Genomic DNA, 27,290 nt, shown 5'->3' with positions numbered 1-27,290 from the left:
CACCAGGCCACGCTGGGAGCGGGGACTGGAAATTGGCACATCCTATGGTAGAGCCTTTGCCAGAGACAGCATGAAACCCACACTGAGAGTTGAGTCACCCTGGCCAGCTTTTCAGGCTTTTAATGAGGGCTTAAAACTGGGAGGTCCTTGCTGGGTTCCATGTTCTGTGCCTTGGCCTGGAGAGAAAGGACTTAAGTGATGGTGTACCTCTTACTTTCATTTGGCCAGCGTAGTTCATATTTTCTGCCATGCTATTTGTTGTCGAATTTCATTCTCACTGTCCTTGCAAGAGATGAGAAGAGGCCTTATCTCTATTCTGTAGATGAGGACACAGAAGTTCCAGGTGGCAGTGACGTGCCACCCAACGAGTGAGGAGTGGAGCTCAGCTTGAACCTGGGTTCTAACCCAGGGCTGTGGATTTTCCCTTTCTGCCACCCCTGGGCCCAGCTCACCTCTGAGCAGACAGGAGCCTGGGAGAGTCCTCCAGCTCTGGGTGCTGACAGGCCCGAGTGTGGTCCAGATGCCATAGGCTGGCTGGCCACGAGCAGTTCCTTTACTTCTCCGAGACAGTCTCCTTATAAGACAGACTAAAATCACACCTGCCATCTAGAGTTGTGGGAAAACATGATGAAACAATCTATGTCAAACGTGTGCGGCTGCAGCCAGGGCTGTGTTGTCATCCCCGCCTCCAAGGGGCCCCTTGGCAGAGCTTGAAGGGAAAACAGGAGGAGGGACTCCAGCCCCAGCTCAGACCTGCTCTCCTGAACTGGCGCAGCCCTCTGTGCCTTCCCTGGCAACCGCCGTCCTCCCGACTAACTCCACACAGGACCAGCAAAGACATATCTTCATTGCAAATCTCTAAAAAGATTAATTTATAAAAAGCTTCTTAGCCATCAGAAACCAGAGGACATTATGCTAAGTGAAATAAGCCAGTCACAAAGGACAAATACCGTGTGATTCTACTTCTGTGAGGTTCTTAGAGTAGTCATACGGACGGAAAGTAGAAGGGTGGGTGCCAGGGGCTGGAGGAGGGGGTTGGGGAGTTAGTGTTTGATGGATGCAGTGTCTGTTTAGAAAGATAAAAAGAGCTCTGGAGATGGATGGTGGTTGCGCGACAACATGAATGTACTTAATTGCCACCGAGCTGTACACTTAAAAATGGGTAAGATGATAACTTCTATGTTGTATGGATTTTATCACAACTAGAAAAAAATTCTAGAAACAAATTAAGCCTCTTATTCTTGCACATTTTGCTCAGATTTCTTCCGAGTCTGTGGCAACTCATGTGGATTTGGTTCAATTACAGCAGAGTGACCTCTTAATCGGGGCTCAAGTTAGTGTTTAAGGTGCAAAGTCACCTTTGCAAAATGTCTGTGTGGCCCAGGGAGCAGCCGAGCATGGGCCCAGCACAGCCAGGGCTCCCGCAGCACGGGGACAAACCCTGTTCTTTGGGGCAGGAGATGAATTTGTTGATTTGTGTGCAGGGATCCCAACACACTATGTATTGTGAGCATCTAAATGTTAGAACCCATAGTGCATCCTAGCGAGATGCTCACGCTGTGAGATGCCCTCAGAACCAAAGCCCACTGAGGAAGTTGCGATTCCCAGCCCCCTCCTCATGTTCTCTCAGAGCCCAAGCAGGGAGACCGGCCGGAATCGCCATCCCTGTTGAAGCTGCAGCTTTCTTTCTCTTTTCACCCTTACGCAGAATTGAATGCATGTGCACAGCATGGGCGTGCAAGGCAACGCCATCCAGGCGGCCTTTGTCCAGTCCATGGAAACTGACACAGGCCTTACTGTCAGCCCTCTTTCTAGCTGCCTCTGATAGGTCTTAAAGACTAAATTGTTCTCTGACCTTTGACCAGATCTGTCAGCCATAGAAAAACAGCCCCTTCCTTCCTGCTACCCCCACAGACATGTGTCCGCCACAGCCTGCATCTCACAGATAGTCTTAGACACCTGGCCACACCCCAAATTCCCCGACTTCAAAGGATCTTTTCACACCAAAGATGCAATTCCCGGGGCCAAAGCTCAAATCTAAACCATAGGGTTCCTAGTTTTTCAAAAAGATCTATTGTCAAATTATAGAACACTCCAAAGAGAAGTGACAGATGACTGTATTAAGGCAATGGGTGTTCGCAGACAATATCTTTCAGGCAGGTTTGACCCCCATCTCCTCAGAAGGGTTTAGGTAGCACCTAGCTCAGTTCCAGGCTCAGTGAGGGACACCATTAAAAAACAAATGACCAGCCACCCTGTCATCATTAATTTGGTGCTATTCTAGATCAATAGAATTTAATTAGCAATAAATTTGAGTTTATTCAATCCTTGAGGCCCAAGGATTGAAAAGTAAACTAATGAATATGGCTATGAACTTTAATCCCAATTTTGCCATTAGATACCTTGCTGACTCCCAAGCAAGACTTTCTATCTTGATTTTTCTTATATATGAAATCAGGAGAAAAGAGATCTGTACAAGAGCATAAAAAACGAGAGAGAGGAAAAAAAGAACATTGAGATGCTCGCTGGCAAGGTCACTTAATTTTTCTACCCTGCAATGTGCTCTATTATAAACCTAACAGGGAGAAAGTGAGAACATTGCCTTCATTTGCATAACTGCAGGGCATCTCAGGGCTCATTTTTCTCATCAGTTTGGCTCCAGGCACTAGGTAAATGGCACAGCCGAGCATGTCGCAGAAATACTAAATAACCACTTACAAGTGGAGACAGAGGAAATAGTGAGAAGGATTCAGATCTCGAGTCAAGTAGGAGCAGCTGGCAACCTGTCTCAGTGACAAAGTGTTGCTTACAGAAGGCGCTCTGCACTAAGCCAGTCCCTTTGTACCATGTCACAACTGAGAAACCAGCCCTCTGAGCTCCAGCTAGCATCCTGACTGGTAAAATATGGACCCAGACTGTCCTGCTGGTACCTCAGGAGTGGCTGTGAGGCCCATCAAGGTTAAACATGAGCAGAAAATACATCTCAGGACTCCAAAATCACTAAGCCAAAGGGAAAAGTCAAGCTGGGAACTGCATCAGGCAAAGCTGCCTCCCATTTTATTTCTAGATAAGATAGCTGCAAAGATAAAACCTACAAACCTCCCTCACAATTGGCCCACAAAGAACTTCCGTGTTGGGCCCCCAGATCTGTACCCTAAAACAGTTCTGTTGAATTTCACCCTGGCAATGTAAATTGACATCTCATCTTCTCAGGTGCGGGACAAAGGACAAAACTCAAAGTCATCCCTCTGCTCGCCTGAGACAAATGCATACCTGATTGCTTCACATGCCCTGTGTTTGTTATCTTCTATAAAAATGCAGATTCAGTGAGCCAGACTAAGACACAAGTGACTTTTCCTCTACCCTAAACACACATGTAAATTGTGTATTCGGTTGATCAAAGACTGATCAACCAAAGGCTGATCAAAGACCCAAAAGAATGCAATTGTTTGTCTCTTATCTACCCACACCTTTACAAAATTTCTTCCTCTTCCCCCAATATCCACTCCTTCCCCTTTAAATATTAAGGCCCTCAAAATCATCATTGAGGAAAGGCACAAACCTGCCTCCCAGGTGTGCATCCTTAGCCTCGGCAAAGTAAACTTTCTAAATTGTTGACACCTGTCTCAGACACTTTTGGTTTACAGTGGGTTTGGGAAACTGGGAGTGTGAAGCCAGGTGAGAAATAATTATCACATCTCTTTGTTAACAGAAGAAAACAAACTCTGTAAAATACTTAAAGAGGTTTATTCTGAGCCAGTGTTAGTGACCATGGGCCAGGGAACAGTCTCGTGAGGTCCTGAGAAAGCTCGCCCTAGGTGGTCCAGTTACTGTTTGGTTTTACACATTTTAGAGAGACAGGAGTTACAAGCAAAGACATAACTCAATACACAGAAGGTACACATTGGTTCAGCCTAAACACGTGGGATATCTTGAAGGGGCTTGGAGGGTGGGGGTGCTTACAGGTCTTAGGTAGATTCAAAGATATTTTTACTGCCAGTTGATTGAAAGAGTTAAGTTTTGCCTAAAGACTTGAAGTCAGTAGAAAGAAATGCTTAAGACGAAGGACAGTTGTGGAGGCCAAGGTTCTTGTTATGTAGATGAAGCCTCCAGGTAGAAGCCTTTAGAGAAAATAGATGGTAAATGTCTCTTTTCAGACCTTAAAATTGCCAGACTCTCATTTAATCTCTCCTAGATCTTGGAAAGGCCTGGAAAGGGAAGGCTTGATTGCATTAATGGAAATGCTCTACAGATGTAAATATCTCCCACAAGAGATGGTTTTGCAGGGCCATTTCAAAATATGTTAAAGAAATATACTTCAGGGTAAAATATTTTTATTTTCTTCAGGGTTTGCTACCTGTTATGTGACGCTATACCAGAGGCAGGAATTTGCTACCTTACTGCCACAAAGAGTCTGTTTTGTCAGTCTTATATCTCTATTTCAATGTTAATGCCGATCTGCTGTGCCTAAACTCCAACAGCAAGGGGGGGTATAACAAAGCATGTCTGAACTCCATCCCATCACGGCTGGGAATTCAGTTTTCAGGTTTCTCTGGGGTCCTCTTGATGAAGAGGGGGCTTGTTCAGTCAGTTGGGGGGCTTAGGATTTTACTTTTTGTTTACACATCAATAGGAAACATCAAGCCACTAAAAATATTAGGAACCTTCTACAAGGTCACTAAGCACTCTGCTAGCTCCATACACCACACTGCAGCTCGTCCTTGAGCAGCAGAACTTAATTGTCAGTCATTTTGGTTCTGGAGTCCAGCTGTCCGGCTTCCTCATCCCAGCTCGGCTGTGGATGAGCTTTGTGAGCCGACACAGCTAATTCCCTGGCTGTGCCTCTGCGTCCTCCTCTATAAGCTGTGGGTGGTGATGGTGACATCACTTCACAGGTTGTAGTGACGGTTAACTGTTGCATGTTAATAGACCCAAAGGCCTTAGAACTGTTTCATAATAAAACACCCAGCACCTAGGAACCAATTTTTGTTTGGCTGTTTTGAAACGTTACTAAGAAATATTTCAGGCATTCTAAAACGTTTAGAGTAATGTAACAACATGACACTCCCCAGCGTAAGAAAGAAAACATGGCCATCACAGTCAAAGCCCCCATATACCTTTCCCAATCACAGTCCCTCCTTCTCACCTACAGGCAACCATCCTCCTGAATTTGATAGCTGTCACCCTATGTTTTCCTTTATACTCTTACTCCGTCTAAATGAAAGTCTAAACAATGAGAAAGCACTGGAAGTATCTTCTAGCCAGGAACAATATGCATGTCTTTCAGAAGGATTTAGGTACAGCAACTAGCCTAGCACAAAGTATTGTTTTGCAAGCACACCCTCATTTGTCACCTTGCTTTCTGTGTCTTTTCACCTCCCTGAGCAGGGAAAGTGCTAATATTTCTAGATGGACCAATTAATGATCTAAGACATTAGTCAGGGCCCTGCTAACCAGTCTGTGCCTGTCAGGGACTCTGGAGCCACTCTCTGCTGACCCTGCCTGCTCCCCCTCCCTTCCAGACGGAGATGCGGCTGCAGGACCAGCAACTGGCCAGACAGCTCATGCGCCTGCGCGGCGACATCAACAAGCTGAAAATCGAACACACCTGCCGCCTCCACAGGAGGATGCTCAACGACGCCACCTATGAGCTGGAGGAGCGGGACGAGCTGGCCGACCTCTTCTGTGACTCCCCTCTTGCCTCCTCCTTCAGCCTCTCCACACCACTCAAGCTTATTGGCGTGACCAAGATGAACATCAACTCTCGGAGGTTCTCTCTCTGCTGAGGAGCCCTCAGACCGGGCGGAGGGGCTGGAGCGGAGGGCTTGGGCTGGAGGGGTGTTAGAGGAAGCTGAGGCCAAGTTACTCCAGTGGGTCTCCCAGAGGCAGGGGTCCCTGGGACTGGCGACTCAAGGGCCCCAGGACCTATTCAGTGGTGCTCTCCCAGGGGCCCTGGGCGTGGATGCCAGTGTCTCTGTGACTGGCTCTTGCTTACTACCCAAAGAGCTCTGCAGAAGGGCCGCTCCAACCAAGATGTTAAATGAGACCTGGGTCCCACCATAATCCATCCCTCCACGGTCACGTTCCTGTTTCCTGGAATCACTGGTGCTATGAACTGGGATTCCCAAAGGGAGGCCCCCCACCAAGAAAGCTGTCATTCTTGCAGAAGGCTGTCCCGCAAGGGCCTTGGGGGAAATTAGGTATGTCAGATGTGCCTGTCTCACGTGCTGTTGCTGTCCTCTAAGTATTGTCTCAAATTCACCCTAAGTACATGACTCAGCAACATTGACAGGGAGCTACTAGGAAGGGAAAATCGAAAGGCATGACAAATGGGCACTTGGGGACGCAGCCCCAGTGGCTGGCAGCCAGTGTCTCTGGTGAGCCTGACACTACAAGGCTGTGTAAATTGTAAATTCTGGCGTGTGCTGGGACATGTGATGGGGGCACTAGCGTAGCTTGGGTGCAACAAGCACAGATGTCCCCATTGTCTCCCCTGGCCACATGCATCTCCAAAGAGCCTCTTCACTGCCACCCACACCCCAGGGCGACAGCCTGGGAGACCACTGGTGACTGAACCAGGCAGGTCCTGAAAGCATTTTCCATAACTGAATTCTCCTGCAGGGGCGTGACCGGGCCTGCTGGTGGATTCTGGTGGTGTCACCTTACTGCCCTCTCCGGAAAGACAATCGAGGGAGCCCAGAGGCCCATCCTGAGCCTCCTCTGAGATTTTGTGCCTGACCTAAACAACTAGTTTTATTTGAATGAGACTGTTACTGATGTGTTGTTCACTTGTTAGTAACTGATTTTTGTCCAAATGGGGAAGTCACTTGTATAGGTCAACTACAGTGCATAGGATTTGATTTTGAGAGTTTCTCCCCCCCAACAGGCTTGAGGATCAGCAAGTTAAGACCCCAGCAGGTTAGGGAGGTCATCGTGGGGTCATACCGCATGGCAGGGGTCCCTCGGCCAGACCGGTAGAATCCTAAGATAAGGAGTGTTTCTGACCTTTGGTGTCATCTAGTCGAGTCCTCTCATTAGTAAAGGAACAAAGTGAAACCTGGGGGAGGAGAAGGACTTCCCTCAGGTTGCACAGCTGTTTAGGCTATAGAATATTGATGTGTGAAACCATTATTGATAATGCCTAGTAGATCACATGTCGATGAACTTGAACCCCAAAGATGGTCGTGATGCTTTGCCAAACCTGCACACTGCCAACCCCTCTACTCTCCAACTCAGCCCCCACCCACATCTCCCAGAGTATTGCAATTCAGAACATTTGGGTCAATGTGGAGCAAAGCACTGACAGTGGCCCCACAGGGCATGTGTCACTAATCACTGTCCCATGGTCTACGCACGGCATCTGGCTGCTGTCTACTGTGACTTCTTCCTGTGTAATCTCAGTGGGGCCCGTGTCCACCCACACATCGTGACCCACATAGGGGAGAGGTTGCTTTTCTTTTGTGGGCTGAGAGTAGGACAATGCAAATGAATGATCTCTAATAGACAGAAAAGAACTTGGTCTCTTTTTTAAAATTTCAAAGAGCCAGAAGTTCTATGCCTCCTTCAAAGTAGGTAGAACAACGCAGCCAAGATCTACTGTCTGCCATGCTCTGTGCAATGAAGTCTGCAGGCCTGAGGACCATGTAGTGCTGTCCTTCCTCAGAGCTCTGCACAAACACTGCCAAGTCCTGAAGACGCATTCCTTTCCTGCCAACCTCCTTCCAGATAAGCCCTTGAGGTCTCGGGCTGACCTACATACACACACACACACACACGACAGAGAACATGCCATAAACATCCTTGAACCCATGCAGGAAAGCCCATCCCATATTCTAAAAAAATGCCAAATTAGGTTTTTCTTTCTTTTTGGAAATCAGTCATTACAGTAACCGAAACCATTGGGTTCAGCGAAAATGGAAAGATTTAGTTGAATGTAGTCAGTCCAATTAAGATGGATGCAACTGAGTGATTTAGTTGCTTGGGTAACCCAGTGCTTACTTGCTTTCTTCATTCTCTGGGTGGAAACTAAGATCAAGACACATGTTTGGGGATAGGTTAAATGTCTGAGCTATTTTGCTTGGTTTATCTTAAGAGAACTTTATTATGGGATGAGGAGGTGACCCAAGATGAGAAGTGGAGGGGGACAGCAATGTTTTCTAAACATCGTCCAGTGTTGACTGGCTTCCTTACTTTCCACAGTGAACACAACTAACCACATTAATTCAGCTTTGTGAAGTCCCTGCTCTCTGTGGGTCTATGAGTCAGCAGCAACATTGGCCTAACCTCCTTCCCAGCCTCCTGGCTCACCACATGTGTACGGTGCTGTTTGCAGTTGTACTCATTATCCATCCATCTCTCTGCCATCCCCAAGCATCGCTGGGTGTAAAACGCAAACTCTCCACCAACACTGCCGTGCGTGGTCATGTCTTGATGCCTTCAGGGGCTCAGTAGCTATCAAAGAGGCCTGGAGGGCCTGGGCAGGCTTGACGATGCCTGACCGAGTTCAAGACCCACACCCTGTAGCAATACCAAGTGCTATTACATAATCAATGGACGATTTATACTTTTATTTTTTATGATTATTTGTTTCTATATTGCTGTTAGAAAAAGTGAAATAAAAATACTTCAAAAGAAGATATCCATATAAAAATAAAAGGAGAGAAAAATGCTTGTCCTTTTAGCTTGTCCCTGTTATAGCACACACAGGATGGATGGATGGATGGATGGATGGACGGATGGATGGATGAACAACAGATGGAAGGAAGGAGGGAAGGAAGATTTTTGCAACCAGATGGAGGCAGGGGAAGGAGAAAAAGATTCACCCAAATCACTGTTCTTCCTTGTATCTTCCCCTTGAGGAAGCTGCTTGGTGGTTCTTACTATCCGGAGTTCCACAGGTAAGCTGAGGTAGAATTAAAAAATGCAGGCTTGATTCCTGAGTTTGACAGAAGCCAGAGCCAAAGTAAACCCACTCTCCTCCAGTGGCCTTTTCCAAAGGTGATCATATTATGCTCTGAGATCTTATGCCTGAAATTTTTTCAGCCACTTAAAGCACCTCTTAAACCTCAAAATCCAGCATGCATGAAAGTCACCTGGGCTGCTGTTACAAATGCATATTCCCAGGAGAAGTACTGGGTTCCAGCCCCGGGGATTCTGGCTGTGTCGCTCCGGGCTTCACAGACGCCCCAGGTGATGGACACAGGTGGTCTAAAGACACTTTGAGAAACCTTTGGAAGACAAAGCAGGTGAGGGAAGGCCCTGTTTTTCACTGATCCCATCTCTGTGTTCTCAGCAAAGACCTAAGTCAGAGGGTCAAAGCGGGTGTCACTAATCCCATTTTGTGGAAGGAACCACTGAACAACAATTGCAGATCTCTGTCCATCCCTTGAGATGATATCCCCTGCCTACACCAAGAGGAGTGCCTGTGATGTCTGTTTCCACAAAGAGCACACAGTATAAGCTGCTTGGGGGAGCGTGGGCGTGAGGTGGGTGAGGAGCAGGTACTTGGGAATCTGCCATTGCCCTGACCATGTGGTTCAAAGGGCATTCAAGAAGCCAGGGCCTTTCCACCCTGCCAGTGGGACCACACATGCACTTTTGCAGCCCAGAGGGAAATGAATGTGGCCTCCAAACAAATCCAACCATTCTAAGTGCCACAGAGAAGATAAAATGTGAGACGGCGCCAGGTGTGGAGGGGGCTGCTTTTCCCAGGTGGTCAAAGCTTCCTGGAGAAGGGCTCTTCCAGTGGCAGTGGCAATTGTGCAGAGGTCAGGGAAAAGAGTGCTCTAGGAAGGAAAAGATAGTCCCAGACCCCGAGGTCTGCAGAGGGAGGCCAGCGCAGCAGGCAGCTGCAGAGGCTGGCGGGGGCTCTCCAGCCTGGTAGGGCAGAGTCAGGAGCTGGGATTGTATTCGAGTGGCGCAGGAGGTTTTATAGGGTTTTTGAATGATACGTGATCTGATTTAAACTTTCATAAGATCGAAGTAGGAAGTACTGTGTAGAGAGTAAGTGGGGAGGAGGGGCAAAGGGGAGCCCAGAGGGCAATTAGGGGCAGGGGCAGTGGACGTGAGTGTGATCTAGATGGGGCAGCAGCTGCGGAGGGGATGAGGAGTGATCTGACGGGTATTTGCTTAGGGACATCTTTGGGGACATACTTTGGGGACAATTTGGATGTGGAGTGTGAAGGAAATGGAGGACCTAGAGATGGCCCTCCTGTTGGCAGCTGGATGAAGAGGGGGTGCTGTTCACTCAGAATGAATGCGGGCAGAGGGGTGGCAGCAGTGGTGCTGGTTCACGGTATATTTAAATGTCAATTTAATACAAGTGGGGAGTGCGTTGGACACAGGGCCTGGAGTTCAGGGAAAAGGCCAATGTTGGAGACACAAATTTGGGAGTCTGGATTCAGATGTTTAGATAATATTAAAAGCATCATACCAGCCGGGCACAGTGGCTCACGCCTGTAATCCCAGCACTTTGGGAGGCCTAGGTGGGTGGATCATGAGGTCAGGAAATCAAGACCATCCTGGCTAACGTGGTGAAACCCATCTCTACTAAAAATACAAAAATTAGCCAGGCGTGGTGGCAGGTGCTTAGTAGTCCCAGCTACTTGGGTGGCTGAGGCAAGAAAATCACTTGAACCTGGGAGGCGGAGGTTGCAGTGAGCTGAGATCGCACCACTGCACTCCAGCCTGGGCAACAGAGCAAGACAGTCAAAAAAAAAAAAAAGAAAAGAAAAAAAAAAAACCTCTACCTGGGTAAACTCAGGAAAGGAGTGTAGGAGAGAAGAGGGCTGCGCACGGCAGCCTCTGGACTCCAGTGTGTGTTTATTCATTTATTTACTTTCACTGGATATTGACAAATTCTAATTGTATATATTTATGGTGTACAAAATGTTGCTATATGTACAATGTGGAATGATTGAAACAAGCTAACTAACATATCCATCACCTCAAATGCTCATTATTTATTCCTCCTGCCTAACTGAAACCCTGAACCCTTGGACCAGCACATCCCCACGCCCTGCTCCCAGCCTCAAGTCCCCTATTCTGCTCTCTGCCTCTGTGAGTTAGCTTGCTTTCGAGTCTATGTGGAAGTGTGAACATGCAGTCTGGGTACCCTGACATTTAAATATCTGACAGAGAAAGAGGCATGGTCAGAGGGTACTTAGGAAAAAAAGGTAGCTGTAGACCAAGCTACTCGGGAGGCTAAGGTGGCAGGATCACCTGAGCCCAGGAGGTTAAGGCTGCAGTGAGCTGAGATTGCTCCTGCAATTGCTCCTTTGAGACAGAAGGAGACCTTGTCTCAAAAAACAAACAAAAAGAAAACTAAAAACAAAGCAAAACAAACCAGCTAGTAAGGTAGAAGGAAAAGCAGGTGGACAGGGCATCCGGCAGCCTTCAGGAAGAAACTGTTTGAAGGAGAGAGTCGTCTACACCAGCGCTGCTAAGACATCAAGGAAGAAGAGGACAGAGAGGTGGATGCTGGCTTCAGCAAGAGGGAGCCCCTCGTACACCGTGATGGCAGTGATGGGGGAGATGGCCATCTCAGCTCAGTGGTAAGGCCAGGGTTGAGGAGGAGGCAGGAGATAAAGGCCACCTTGCTGCATCCATGTGCCATAAAGGGAGCAGAGACAAGGAGCTGGACAAGGACATAGATAAGGTCCAGAAAGTGGCTTGTGGTTTTCTCATAACGTCATATAATATAATGAAGGTGTTGTCATGTGAGATAGGTCAGTGCCTGCTGAAAGAGAGACGATGTGCACAGGAAAGAGGGCAGCCACAGCACTGCAGCTCTGGAGGAGGGGAGAGAACCCCCGGCAGAGTGCGAGTGGAGACCCGGCTCAGAGAACAGGACCAGGCACTTCTTCCTAGAGGCAAGAAGGCAGGGTGCAGCTAAAGGGGTGCCCGTTACTGATACTGTCAGGGACATTGGAACCAGGGCGACTGCGGCTCAAACAGGCTGGGGGAAATGAGGCTGATACCTGCTGGGCTGCATCCCCAGGAGGTTAGGCGTTCTTAGCCACAGGATGAGATCGGAGGTCGGCACAAGACACAGGTCACAAAGCCCCCGCACATAAAACAGGATGTGGTGAAGAAGCCAGCCAAGACCCACCAAAACCAAGATGGCAATGAAAGTGACCTCTGATCGACCTCACTGCTTATTATATGCTAATTATAATGCATTAGCTGCTAAAAGACACGCCTACCAGCCCCGTGACAGTTTACAAATGCCACGGCAAAGGCCAGAAGTTACCCTACATGGTCTAAAAAGGGCAGGAACCCTCTGTTCCATTCCAAGATTTCCCCACCCGTTTCCCAGAAAATCCATGAATAATCTATCCCTTGTTTAGCATATGATCAAGAAATAACTAGAAATATGCCCATTCAAGCAGCCCCCGCCTGTGAAGCAGCCATTCTTTTGTTTCTTTACTTTCTTCATAAATGTGCTTTCACTTTACTCTGTGGATTCACCCCAAATTCTCTCTTGTGCGAGATCCAAGAACCCTCCCTTGGGGTCTGGATCAGGACCCCTTTTCAATAACACATCAGTGGCACAGAGAAAGGGAGCCCGTGAGGTCGCTCCTGTTTGTCTGTGAAATAGGGAAGTGAGTCGGAGGAGGTGGGATATTGGAGGTTTGCAAAGACATTTTTCAAATAATTACCTGAGAACGGGTGAGGTAATTAGGAAAGCGAAGATGGACCGTCTGGTCTGGTGGCGGGATTGCCCATTTGAGGCTGTGGTCATAAACGTGGGGTGTGTCCAGCAAGCCTGGTGGAGTGATTGATTTTTTCAGCAATATTTAGAAGTTCCAATACAGACAAAGACCAGGCAGACAGTGGGAGATAGGATTTGCCAAGCAGGAGGCAGAGAACGGAAACAGCAAAAGTGAATGTTTTTTGCAAAGGAGCAATGTTAGTGTTGGACTGAGTCAGGAGGGAAGGATGATGAGAGGAAACGGGCCGGGAGAGCCAACGGAGCTGGAGGTAGGTGCATGGCCAGTGGTCTCCACGTGACCTGGGGGTTGCTAGGGTGAGTCCAGGAGAGATCAAGACTGAACAGGTGGTGACTAGAGTATGGGGAGAGGGGGAGTGACAATTCAGATGTGGTGTGGCTTCTTCATTCAGAGACTCGGCCTGCTGCCACATTAGCTGCTGGTGCCCTGCTGAGGGTGGCCAGGTGCCCTGACCCATGGCCGGTGACGTCAAACTGTGGCTTCCTTGGCCTCCCAGAGATCTCATCTCTCTTATGTTTGGAAAGGGGGTAAACTCCATTTACACACACCCTTTTGACTTCTCAACAAGACCAGAAGCACTTCCCACGGGCTTCTTCTCCATGTCTAAGCCTGAAGTCTGTGGCCTAGACGACTTGGGGAAGGAGGCAGGCAGAAGAAGAGGAAGTTGGCAGTGACCAGAACAGACAGGCCTGTGGTAACCAGACCCTATCTGATGGGAGCTGCTCAGCAGATTGAAGGTTACAGACAGGGCTGTTTTTAAGTACCCTGTTCACAGGCTCAAAGCAAACAGCAATGGAGACAGCTAGGCGGTCTCCAAAGGAAATTGATTAAGGAAGAGAAACCTCAGATGCATTGGAACATTTATCATTTCTTTGAGGATACATGCTTGACGTGATGGATATGCTAATTACCCTGATTTGATCACTAGACACGGAATGCACAGAAACATCATTATATACCCCATAAATATGTACAATTATTATACATCAATTTTTTAAAAATTAAAAGGGAAAAAAGGTGTTTTAGCTAGGCATGGTGGCTCATGCCTGTAATCCCAGAACTTTGGGAGGCTGACATGGAAGGATTGCTTGAGCCCAGCAGTTCAAGACCAGCCTAGGTAACATAGAGAGACCTCATCTCTTTTTGTTTGTTTTTTTGAGACAGAGTCTGGCTCTGTTGCCCAGGCTGGAGTGCAGTGGTAGGATCTCAGCTCACTGCAACCTCTGCCTCATGGGTTCAAGCAATCCTCCTGCGTCAGCCTCCTGAGTAGCTGGGACTACAGGTGTGCACTGCCACAGCTGGCTAATTTTTGTATTTTTGTAGGGATGGAGTTTCACCATGTTGGCCAGCTTGGTCTCAAACTCTTCACCTCAAGTGATCTGCCTGCCTCGGCCTCCCAAAGTGCTGGGATTACAGGAATGAGCCACCATGCCCCACCCTTGTCTATTTTTTATTTTTTGATCATAAAAAAATGAAGGTGTTTGCAGGCTGTAAGAATCCGTCATCCACCACTCGCTGCCAGGAGATAAATTGGCCCTGAACATTCCCGCCTGCAGGATGGTTACGAGGAAAGTGAGGCTTGGTGCAGCTTTGCAGGACAGTAGGGTATTTCCTGAGCCATTTGTTAAACAGAAAGCCCTGCACTGCTCATTCTCTTACTCGCTTCTCCATGCAAAGACTACTGAAGCTAAGGGGCATTTGCTAAAGAACAGCCAGAGTCCCAAGGGAAACCTGAGTTAGAGATGACAAGCCACACTCCTTGTCTCGCTCCCAGAGACTCACCCACCCAGGTGGGCCTGGCCTAGGCCTGGAGGGAGGGCTTTCAGGGAGCTCACCTCTGCGCCCCCACCCACTGCACTCTCGGCCTCATCTGGGAGGGGTACCTGGGCCTGGAGCAGGACAAATGCGTCTCCAACCTGTCGCCTCTGCACCAGTCTGGGTTTGGTCAAGAAAGTGGAAGCCCCCTCAGTCTTCCACGAAGGAAAGGACCTGATTCAGGAACTAAGGGTTCACAGAACGCTTAGAAGGGCGGGGACAGGCAGTGTCCGGGAAGAGGCTGTGAGAAGAGGTGACTCACAGAGCTCATCCCCAAAGTGGCCCGGATTTCACCCAGCTCAGCAGGGGGCCTTTTTTGCACCGCTGTAGCTGGAACGGCTTTGGAAGCTGGTGATTCTCAAGAGGTCTGTCCACACCTCTGCCTGCTGCCACCACCGGGAATAAAGCTTCACTTGCTATTGTGCACTGAATTATGACCCCCAAAAATTCACATGTTGAAATCCTGATCTCCAGCATCTAAGAATGGGACTATGTAAGAGGTAACTAGAGTAAAATGAGGTCATATGGGTGGGTCATAATCCAATCTGACTGGCGTCTGCATAAGAGGAGATTAAGACACAGACATTCACAGAGGGACGGCCACATGGAGACACAGGGAGAAGACACCACCTACAAGCTGAGGAGAGAGGCCTGAGAAGGAACCAACCCTGCCAGCACTTTGATCTTGGACCTCCAGCCTCTAGGACTGTGAGAAAATAAATGTCTGTTATTTAAGCCACCCAGTCTATGGTATTTTGTTATGGCAGTCACACCCAACGGGGATATTTGTTTTTCCTCTTTGTCCCCTCTTCCTCTCCTCTCTACCCCACCCCCAGCTTTTAAAGCCCCCACCTGGAAGTGACTCATATCATTTCTGCTCACATTTCCTTGGTCTAAACAAGTCAGATGGCCAAACCTGACATCCAAAGTGTGGAGAAGTACCAGCTTAGCCTGGGCCCCCAAGTAGAGGAGAACTGGACTATTTGCAGATGGGATCTTAGTGATTACCTCTCATTCTTCCTCACCCCATCCAGAGTGGACCTGCAAAACCCCATCAGCCTGCAGCCCTAAGGACACCCTGACCAGCAGACTCTGACTTGCAGTGTAGACACGGGGCAGTACCAAGATGATGCAGCATGGAGTGAAAGGAAGAGGCCAGGTGCAGTGGCTCCCGCCTGTAATCCCAGCAATTTGGGAGGCCGAGGTGGGAGAATCACTTGAGCCCAGGAGTTCTAGACCAGCCTGGGCAACATGGTGAGACCCTATCTCTACAAAAAGTAGAAAAAATAGCTACCCACATGCCCAGCTACTCAGGAGGCTGAGATGAGAGGATCACCTGAACCTGGGGAGGTCGAGGCTGCAGTGAGCCACAATCACGCCACTGCACTTCAGCCTGGGCCACAGAATGAAACCTTGTCACACACAGGCAAAAAGACGAGAACTTCTATTAATGTTTTAAACCTCTTCTTTTCTGCTTTCAATGTGCTCTAAATACGTATAATATATTGGTACAGACATGTATATTATATAAATCTGTTGGGGAATGCACAAACATTTTCACAGATGGAGGGCAAGTCAGACAAGAGTGAGGCCCGGCCTTTGCCTGCGCCATATTGGATTCACCCCATATCCAAGCCTCAGGCTGTGCCAAACTGGATGAGGGATGATGCTTCCTCATGCGAGGTGGCACGGGCACAGCCTCTGCCCAGTGTCCTACTGCCCCTGTGTGGCCACATATGGCATCCGCACACACCTGAGTCGCTGGGTAAAAGGCACCATATTTCTGCCAATCTGCTCTGGGCTCTGTTCCCCTTGACAGACCTGTCACAGGACAAACCCCCAAACCGGGTTCAGCCTGGGAGGCCACATGGGTTCTTGGCTTTGCACAGGAAGAAATTCAAGAGTGAGCCGACAGAGTCAAGTGAAAGCAAATGTATTAGGAAAGGAAAGGAATAAAAGAGTGGCCACTCCATAGGCAGAGCAGCCCGGGACTGCTGGTTGGCTATTTCTTTATTGATCATATGCTGAAGAAGGAGTGGATCATTCATGAGTTTTCGAGGAGAGGGGCAGGGAATTCTCATAACTGAGGGTTCCTCCCCCTTTCAGGCCATATAGGGTAGCTTCCAGGCATTGCCACAGCACTGGTGAACTGTCATGGCGCTGGTGGGAGTGTCCTTTTAGCAGCTAATGCATTATAATTAGCGTATAATGAGCAGTGAGGACAACCAGAGGTTGCCTTAGTTCCCATCTTGGTTTTGCTAGATTTTGATCGGCTTCTTGACCACATCTCATTTTATCAGCAGGGATAAGATGTGATCTCTTTTTCTTTGTGATCTGTACCCTGCAAAACCAGCCCTCCCCAACTCCTATCTCAAACCCACAATGAAGCCCATGTCAGAAGCACCAGGGGTAGAAAACAGAAGGTGGGGAGAGAGAGGGGGAGGAAGAGAGGAAGCAAGAGAGAGAGGAAGGGAGAGAGAGAAATGAGGAGAAGGCCAAGAAAGAGAGAAGGTGCAAGAAACAGTGAAACGCAGGACGTTATTTTTAAGATGGGATATCGTCACCAAATCCAAGCACATGAACCAGCCTTCCTTTCCTGCACTGCCCCCATCTCCCCTTTTCAGAATGTTCTGATCAAGTCTAAGAACAGGGCCTAGAAATCACAGCTTCTGAATTTGAGGCTCAGGGGCAGGAGCAGATGCAAGACCCAGCAGCCCTGCAGAAGGCCCCAGTCCCTGACGCCCCATGCCACCACCGAGAGTGGCCTGCCATCACCCATTGTCCATGTGAGCCCAGAGCTAGCTCCAGCCAGGCGGGCGACTGCAGTCCCCTCTCATCTCTGGGCGGGCCCCTGGCAGGTCACCTCCACGTAGCACAGCCCTTCAGAGGGCCCAAAGCAGGAAGGCAGGAGGCCCTACTGCCCACTTTCTTCAGGGGACAGAAGGACAGCGAGGTCACCTCCTGGATCCTGGCTCCCAACTAGCCACCTTGTTCTGCAAAGCTGCCTACGTGCTCTCTCTCTGTCTCTTTCTGTCTCAGAAAAGACACAGCTGATGGAACCATCATGAAAATGTTTCAGGGCACCCTGAGAGGCAGAACTTGATTTCTTTTAAGCAAGAGAATTTGTGTTTAAAAGACTCCAGTCACTTCTATTTCTAGCAGACGAGACAGTGAGTCTTCCTGAGACAGACGCCAGCATGGCCCCTTTCAGTGAGTGAGAGGAAAGGCAAGTCAGGACTCCTCTTCTTCTGTCGGAGCCAGACCCTCCACTCCCCACTGAGATTGCTAGGGAGGGGTGGACAAGTGATTGTAATGGGGCCAAGAAGCCTTCCAGAAGAAAGGGCTCCTGGCTCCTTCCCAGATGAACGCTACTGAAGCATCTCTAACTGCCGGAATGCTGTGATCCCAGACAGGCCAGACTGTGGGACATGGGTGAGCCCCATCACAGGGGCCATGACACTGGGAACCCAGGCCATGGAGGGGTGACATCCTCCACTTCAAGGGGCAGAGCAGACCTGTGAGGGGCAGCCCCTGGGACAAGCGAGGGAGAGGAGAAAGGTTTGTCGTGATGAAATGGGGCTCAGAATTATATCGCATAAAGTATTAAGAGAGGCATGACCTTATGTCGCCCCCGAGCTGGTGGGACACATGACTGAGAGCACGTGTCTCTTAGAGCATCTGGCTCTGCTGTCAGAGCCAGAGGGCTTCAGCAATCGGGGGTGTCTCCTCCTATGACAAGAAGCAGGTCCAGGCGCTGGAGTGGTCGGAAATGTTCATCCTCTCTTCCCTGCAGTGCCTCTTCCACCTACTCCTTGTCAGAGCCACAGTGGAGGAGGTCTGAGAACACAGATCTGTCCTGGTCTTGCCCTTCTGCCTCTTAAACAAACGGTTTTTTCACTTTTATCCTGCGGACCCACGGTGTTAAGGAAATCCTAACGCGCCCCCTGCCGGAGACACGGAGATCTCTTTAGAGGTGCATTCTGAGAAACAGTTTGAAAAACGCCCGTGATAGTTGCTTGTGTTCTTGGCATTTGCAATTGCTGTCACTTGCCATGTTTGCTGAAAAATTAAAAGTTCTGATGCTGTTTTCTGCTCAAACCCAAAACCTATGGTTGGAGTGCTCTGTCACAATTCAATTAAATTCTACAAATACTTTTTAGCATCTAGTACGTGCCAAGCCCGGTATCTGCTCTGGGAAACACAGTGACTAGATGCTGAAAATGCATAGAGCGCTTTGGTTTTGCTCATGACATTTAAGCTGAAGTTCATGTTTCATCTCCCTCTGCAACCCAATTCTTTTTTTTTTTTGGACAGAGTGTCACTCTGCTGCCCAGGCTGGAGTGCAGTGGTGCGATCTCGACTCACTGTAACCTCCGCCTCCCGGGTTCAAGCCATTCTCCTGCCTCAGCCTCCCGAGTAGCTGGGATTACAGGCACCCACCACAACACCTGGCTAGTTTTTTTGTATTTTCAGTAGAGATGGGGTTTCACCATGTTGGCCAGGCTGGTCTTGAACTCCTGACCTCAGGTGATTCACCCACCTCGGTCTCCCAAAGTGCTGGGATTACAGGCGTGAGCCACTGTGCCCAGCCTGGAACCCAGTTCTTTATAAAGAAAATAAATAGTCATTATTAGCCTATTAAATTTCTTAATCTGTTACTTTGGGGCTTTCCTTCTAATTTTGAAAAGCTACGGTTCCTAAATAATGTAGCCATTTCCCCCATTACAAATGAAAAGCAAGAAATCCTTACATCTTTCTATCACTTCTTTTCATATATTAAAACCCCCCAGACTTCAGATTTCACCCTCTTGACTTCACCCCCTTTCAAAGCTGTGGCTTTGGTCTTTATCAGCTTGCAGCTAAAAGCTTGGCTGTCTCTTCAAGGGGGACAACTGTCTGGGACCATTACCAAATGTTCCAGTTTGCCTCTTCAGTCTTCCTGGTGCCCATCTCTGTTGCTGCCTTTCTTCCCATGAATCAGAAGCAAACAGATTACAATCACAAAAGCCCGTCTGTTCCTTATAATATAAATTTCCCGGTAACAAATTTTCCCCAAGTTGATATGTCTGAGTTCATCTTGTTATGGTCTTGCTTGCTTTTTATTTTCACCTTTAAGAGAAGATGTCTTTCTGGTTCGCTCCCCTGTCTCCAGATAGCTACCTTCCATGCAAACAACCAGTATTTCTGCACCTTAATTATCCCTAGCAACATGCCAAGACATAAATTATCCTGTAAGCAAGGTCCCTGTGACAGATTCCTAACAGAGTTTGTATCCCTTTGACACGAAATACTTTTTAAAAAGGATTTCTTAGCTTAATATTAACTCAGGTTCAAGAAATAATGCAACTTATGTCAGTATTTTTTTCAAAACCTGAATAGACAAATGATTGGAACCAAAGAATACATAACAAAAGCCATCTAAGCAACGTCCATAACCTCAGGAGTTGGATGTGTGACGCTCTTTCTGGACCAGTCCAAATGCCAATTTGAAATTAGTTACCAACTTTAAATTGCTAAATGTAAACATATCATCTGGGGAGTTTTAAACATTTATCTATGCCAGAGTCCCACCCCAGGGCAATTCAGTGAGAGTCCCTGGGCAGGGGGTTTCAGGCATCCACTGACCAATCTTCTCTCTATCTCTCTCCCTCTACCTATCTCTATTTTAATTTTGTCTCCACCTCTTTGAAAAGAGGGTCGTCTTTTCCCATGTATATCCTGACTCCACAATTGGACTGTAAATTTCCTCTTTAGGAGTCTCAATACCAATCCCACCGTCCAGAATAGGCAGACCCCTCAATAAATGTGAGGATGACGAGTAGTCTCAGAATTATTTCAGAAGTCTTATCCACCTCAAATGTATACAAAAAGTGGCTCTTTTGGTCCTTAGGATTGAATAGCACTGTTGCATGGTTACAATTGAGCTCAGCTGGAAGTGGACGTTCTAAAGCTGGATGATGATGTCCCATTATCTGCACCACTGGCCCCCTCTGCTGGCACTTTTTCCAATTGTCCATAGAAAAAGCAAGTCACAAGCAAAGCAAGACTTGGCCCTTCAAGGTGTGGCCAGCCTCAAAGTGTCCTCGGTAGGAAGACATCACACCTGGGTCTTAGGGGAAAATAAATCAGGCTTTGAAACATGAGCTGCCAGATGAAAAGAAAAGTTCTGGTCTTACTGAGTCCTTGAGAGGGGCCAGAGGCATAAGAAGTAAACCAAGGGAGCCCTGTGAAGGTCTTCCTTTCTCTACGCTTCTCTATTTGAAAAATCTACAAATAACTGGAAACAAAAGACTATACCACCAAATAGCAAATGGTTCAACAGAGATCCAATTTAAAAAAGGAAGTTAGAAAACATTTTAAACTAATTGAAAAATGGCTACATGATATGTTAAAATTTATATTGCAGGTAATACAATGAGTAGAGGGAAATTTGACTTACATATTTATATTAAAAAGGAAAACGCTCTAAAATAAATATTCTACCTTAAGAATTTATGTTAAGAACTTAGAAAAAAAGAGCAAATTAAAACTGAAGTAAGCAGAACTAAGAAAACAATTTTTTTTTTGAGACAGAGTCTCACTCTGTTGCTCAGGCTGGAGTGCAGTGATGTCATCACAGCTCACCGTAGCCTTGAATTCTTGGGCTCAAGCAATCCTCCTGCCTTAGCCTTTGAAGTAGCTGGTATTATAGGCACATGCCATCCCACCAGGCTCATTTTTTATAATTTTTTGTAGTAATGGGTGTCTTACATTATTGCCCAGGCTGGTCTTGAACTCCTGGCTTCAAGCCAACCTCCCATCTCAGCCTCTTAAAGTGCTGGGATCACAGGCATGAGCCACTGTGCCTAGCCAAAAACAATAAACATTAATATAAAAATCAAGGAAATAAAACAGTTAATTGAAAAGGAAATAGTTAATTGAAAAGATCAGTAAAAATGCTAAGCCTCTAGCTACAGTGATCAAGAAAAGAGACACAGGGAGAATAGACACACATTACCAATAGCAGGAGTGCAAAGTGATATCACAAAGAGTCCTGTAAAAGGCATACTAAGGAACCATGAGGAAAAACTTGACACCTATATTTAACAACTTGGATGAAACGGAAAAACTCCTTGAGAGACACATGTCTTGGTCCATTTCTGCGCTATAACAAAATATCTGAGACTAGGTAACTGTTAAAAGAACAGAAATTAATTTCTCATGGTTCTGAAGGCTGGGAAGTCCAAGATCAAGGCACCAGCTAACTGGCAAGGGTTCCTCTCCACTTCCAAGATGCAGCCTTAGCCACTGTGTCCTCTGGAGGGCAGGAATGCTGTGCCTCACACAGTAGAAGGCAGAAGGGCAAAAAGAGCCAAATGCTGCATGAAGCTACTTTTTAAGAGCCTTTATCCCATTTATAAGAGAGAGGCCCTCAAGGCCTAATCACCTCTTAAAGGCCTCACCTCTTAATACTATCACATTAGCCGGGGGTGGAGCCAAGATGGCTGAATAGGAACAGCTCCAGTCTACAGCTCCCAGTTTGAGTGATACAGAAGACGGGTGATTTCTGCATTTTCAACTGAGGTACTGGGTTCATCACACTGGGGAATGCCGGACAGTGGGTGCAGCGCACCGTGCGTGAGCTGAAGCAGGACAAGGCATCGCCTCACCCGGGAAGTGCAAGGGGTCAGGGAATTCCCTTTCCTAGTCAAAGAAAGGGGTGACAGACAGCACCTAGAAAATCAGGTCACTCTCACCCTCATACTGTGCTTTTCCAGCAGGCTTATCAAGCGGCACACCAGGAGATTATATCCCGCACATGGCTCAGAGGGTCCTACGCCCATGGAGCCTCGCTCATTGCTAGCACAGCAGTCTGAGATCAAACTACAAGGCAGCAGCCAGGCTGGGGGAGGGGCGCCCGCCATTGCCCAGGCTTCAGTATGTAAACAAAGCGGCCAGAAAGCTCAAACTGGGTGGAGCCCACTACAACTCAAGGAGGCCTGCCTGCCTCTGTAGGCTCCACCTCTGGGGGCAGGGCATAGACAAACAAAAGGCAGCAATAACCTCTGCAGACTTAAATGTCCCTGTCTGACAGCTTTGAAGAGAGTAGTGGTTCTGCCAGCACGCAGCTTGAGATCTGAGAATGGGCAGACTGCCTCCTCAAGGGGGTCCCTGAACCCCGAGTAGCCTAACTGGGAGGCACCCCCCAGTATGGGCGGACTAACACCTCACATGGCTGGGTACTCCTCTGAGACAAAAATTCCAGAGGAACGATCAGGCAGCAGCATTTGCAGTTCACCAATATCCACTGTTCTGTAGCCACCGCAGCTGATACCCAGGCAAACAGGGTCTGGGTATCAAAAACCCATCTGTACGTCACCATCATCAAAGACCAAAGGTAGATAAAACCACAATGATGGGGAAAAAACAGAGTAGAAAAAATGCAAATTCTAAAAATCAGAGTGCCTCTCCTCCTCCAAAGGAATGCAGCTCCTCACCAGCAACAGAACAAAGCTGGACGGAGAATGACTTTGATGAGTTCAGAGAGGAAGGCTTCAGAAGATCAAACTACTCTGAGCTAAAGGAGGAAGTTCAAACTAATGGCAAAAAAGTTAAAAACTGAAAAAAAAATTAGACAAATGGATAACTAGAATAACCAATGCAGAGAAGTCCTTAAAGGACCTGATGGAGCTGAAAACCACGGCACGAGAACGTGACGAATGCACAAGCCTCAGTAGCCAATGCGATCAACTGGAAGAAAGGGTATCAGTGATGGAAGACGAAATGAACGAAACGAAACGAGAAAAGAAGTTTAGAGAAAAAAGAATAAAAAGAAACGAACAAAGCCTCAAAGAAATATGGGACTATGTGAAAAGACCAAATCTACGTCTGACTGGTGTACCTGAAAGTGACAGGGAGAATGGAACCAAGTTGGAAAACACTCTGCAGGATACTATCCAGGAGAACTTCCCCAGTCTAGCAAGGCAGGCCAACACTAAAATTCAAGAAATACAGAGAATGCCACAAAGATACTCCTTGAGAAGAGCAACTCCAAGACACATAATTGTCAGATTCACCAAAGTTGAAATGATGGAAAAAATGTTAAGGGCAGCCAGAGAGAAAGGTCGGGTTACCCACAAGGGGAAGCCCATCAAACTAACAGCATATCTCTCGGCAGAAACTCTACAAGCCAGAAGAGAGTGGGGACCAATATTCAACATTCTTAAAGAAAAAAATTTTCAAAAATATCCAGCCAAACTAAGCTTCATAAGTGAAGGAGAAATAAAATACTTTACAGACAAGCAAATGCTGAGAGATTTTGTCACCACCAGGCCTTCCCTAAAAGAGCTCCTGAAGGAAACACTAAACATGGAAAGGAACAATCAGTACCAGCCACTGCAAAAACTTGCCAAATTGTAAAGACCATCAAGGCTAGGAAGAAACTGCATCAACTAACAAGCAAAATATCCAGCTAACATCATAATGACAGGATCAAATTCACACATAACAATACTAACCTTAAATGTAAATGGGTTAAATACTCCAATTAAAAGGCACAGACTGGCAAATTGGATAAAGAGTCAAGACCCATCAGGGTGCTGTATTCAGGAAACCCATCTCATGTGCAGAGACACACATAGGCTCAAAATAAAGGGATGGAGGAAGATCTACCAAGCAAATGGAAAACAAAGGCAGGGGTTGCAATCCTAGTCTCGGATAAAACAGACTTCAAACCAACAAAGATCAAAAGAGACAAAGAAGACCATTACATAATGGGAAAGGGATCAATTCAACAAGAAGAACTAACTGTCTTAAATATATATGCACCCAATACAGGAGCACCCAGATTCATAAAGCAAGTCCTGAGTGACCTACAAAGAGACTTAGACTCCCACACAATAATAATATGAGACTTTAACACCCCACTTTCAGCATTAGACAGATCAACAAGACAGAAAGTTAACAAAGATATCCAGGAACTGAACTCAGCTCTGCACCAAGCAGACCTAACAGACATCTACAGAACTCTCCACCCCAAATCAACAGAATATACATTTTTTTCAGCACCACACCACACCTATTCCAAAATTGACCACATAGTTGGAAGTAAAGCACTCCTCAGCAAATGTAAAAGAACAGAAATTATAACAAACTGTCTCTCAGACCACAGTGCAATCAAGCTAGAACTCAGGATTAAGAAACGCACTCAAAACCGCTAAACTACATGGAAACTGAACAACCTGCTCCTGAATGACTACTGGACACATAACGAAATGAAGGCAGAAATAAAGATGTTCTTTGAAACCAACGAGAACAAAGACACAACATACCAGAATGTCTGGGACACATTCAAAGCAGTGTGTAGAGGGAAATTTATAGCACTAAATGCCCACAAGAGAAAGCAGTAAAGATCTAAAATTGACACCCTAACATCACAATTAAAAGAACTAGAGAAGCAAGAGCAAACACATTCAAAAGCTAGCAGAAGGCAAGAAATAACTATTATCAGAGCAGAACTGAAGGAAATGGAGACACAAAAAACCCTTCAAAAAATTAATGAATCCAGGAGCTGGTTTTTTGAAAAGATCAACAAAATTGATAGACCACTAGCAAGACTAATAAAGAAGAAAAGAGAGAAGAATCAAATAGACGCAATAAAAAATGACAAAGGGGATATCACCACTGATCTCACAGAAATACAAACTACCATCAGACAATACTATAAACACCTCTACGCAAATAAACTAGAAAATCTAGAAGAAATGGATAAACTCCTTGACACATACACTCTCCCAAGACTAAACCAGGAAGAAGTTGAATCTCTGAATAGACCAATAACAAGCTCTGGAATTGAGGCAATAATTAATAGCTTACCAACCAAAAAGAATCCAGGACCAGATGAATTCACAGCCGAATTCTACCAGAGGTACAAGGAGGAGCTGGTACCATTCCTTCTGAAACTATTCCAATCAATAGAAAAAGAGGGAATCCTCCCTAACTCATTTTATGAGGCCAGCATCATCCTGATACCAAAGCCTGGCAGAGACACAACAAAAAAAGAGAATTTTAGACCCATATCCTTGATGAACATTGATGCAAAAATCCTCAATGAAATACTGGCAAACCGAATCCAGCAGCACATCAAAAAGCTTATCCACCATGATCAAGTGGGCTTCATCCCTGGGATGCAAGGCTGGTTCAACATACGAAAATCAATAAATGTAATCCAGCATATAAACAAAACCAAAGACAAAAACCACATGATTATCTCAACAGGTGCAGAAAAGGGCTTTGACAAAATTCAACAACGATTCATGCTAAAAACTCTCAATAAATTAGGTATTGTTGGGCCGTATCTCAAAATAAATAAGAGCTGTCTATGACAAACCCACAGCCGATATCATATTGAATGGACAAAAACTGGAAGCACTCCCTTTGAAAACTGGCACAAGACAGGGATGCCCTCTCTCACCACTCCTATTCAACATAGTGTTGGAAGTTCTGGCCAGAGCAATCAGGCAGGAGAAGGAAATAAAGGGCATTCAATTAGGAAAAGTCAAATTGTCCCTGTTTGCAGATGACATGATTGTATATCTAAACAACCCCATCGTCTCAGCCCAAAATCTCAAGCTGACAGGCAACTTCAGCAAAGTCTCAGGATACAAAATCAGTGTGCAAAAATCACACGCATTCTTATACACCAATAACAGACAAACAGAGAGCCAAATCATGAGTGAATTCCCATTCACAATTGCTTCAAAGAGAATAAAATACCTAGGAATCCAACTTACAAGGGATGTGAAGGACCTCTTCAAGGAGAACTACAAACCACTGCTCAATGAAATAAAAGAGGATACAAACAAATGGAAGAACATTCAATGCTCATGGGTGGGAAGAATCAATATCATGAAAATGGCCATACTGCCCAAGGTAATTTACAGATTCAATGCCATCCCCATCAAGCTACCAATGACTTTCTTCACAGAATTGGAAAAAACTACTTTAAAGTTCATATGGAACCAAAAAAGAGCCCGCATTGCCAAGTCAATCCTAAGCCAAAAGAACAAAGCTGGAGGCATCACACTACCTGACTTCAAACTATACTACAAGGCTACAGTCACCAAAACAGCATGGTACTGGTACCAAAACAGAGATATAGACCAATGGAACAGAACAGAGCCCTCAGAAATAATGCCACATATCTACAACCATCTGATCTTTGACAAACCTGACAAAAACAAGCAATGAGGATTCCCTATTTAATAAATGGTGCTGGGAAAACTGGCTAGCCATATGTAGAAAGCTGAAACTGGATCCCTTCCTTACACCTTATACAAAAATTCATTCAAGATGGATTAAAGACTTACATGTTAGACTTAAAACCATAAAAATCCTAGAAGAAAACCTAGGCAATACCATTCAGGACATAGGCATGGGCAAGGACTTCATGTCTCAAACACCAAAAGCAATGGCAACAAAAGCCAAAATTGACAAATGGGATCTAATGAAACTCAAGAGCTTCTGCACAGCAAAAGAAACCACCATCAGAGTGAACAGGCAACCTACAGAATGGGAGAAAATTTTCACAACCTACTCATCTGACAAAGGGCTAATATTCAGAATCTACAACGAACTCAAACAAATTTACAAGAAAAAAACAACCCCATCAAAAAATGGGTGAAGGATATGAACAGACACTTCTCAAAAGAAGACATTTATGCAGCCAAAAAACACATGAAAAAATGCTCATCATCACTGGCCATC

The 27,290-nt window shown here is 46.5% G+C and overlaps 1 protein-coding gene and 1 non-coding gene across 3 annotated transcripts in view; one reads left to right on the top strand and one right to left on the bottom strand.

The window, feature by feature from the left end:
- FAM167A (family with sequence similarity 167 member A) overlaps positions 1–8,667 on the top strand; it is a 45,889-nt gene extending 37,222 nt beyond the window's left edge. The window contains exons 3-4 of one of the 2 annotated variants that reach the window (XM_034965617.3): positions 5,523–5,770; positions 6,622–8,667. In XM_034965617.3, the coding sequence (XP_034821508.1) occupies positions 5,523–5,770; positions 6,622–6,724 (351 nt within the window). In that variant the 3' untranslated portion in view covers positions 6,725–8,667. Of the gene's footprint in view, positions 1–5,522 lie in introns of both variants that reach the window. The other variant, XM_003805322.5, reaches the window with a different exon arrangement.
- The window catches only part of LOC100991087 (uncharacterized), a 66,320-nt gene that overhangs the window by 4,883 nt on the left and 34,147 nt on the right, over positions 1–27,290 (bottom strand). The gene's annotated exons all lie outside the window — the stretch shown is intronic.

This window comes from Pan paniscus, chromosome 7, assembly GCF_029289425.2.
Source record: "Pan paniscus chromosome 7, NHGRI_mPanPan1-v2.0_pri, whole genome shotgun sequence".
Taxonomy (NCBI): domain Eukaryota; kingdom Metazoa; phylum Chordata; class Mammalia; order Primates; family Hominidae; genus Pan; species Pan paniscus.
Note: the sequence above shows the minus strand (reverse complement) of the source record. Positions and strands in the feature narration are given on the sequence as shown.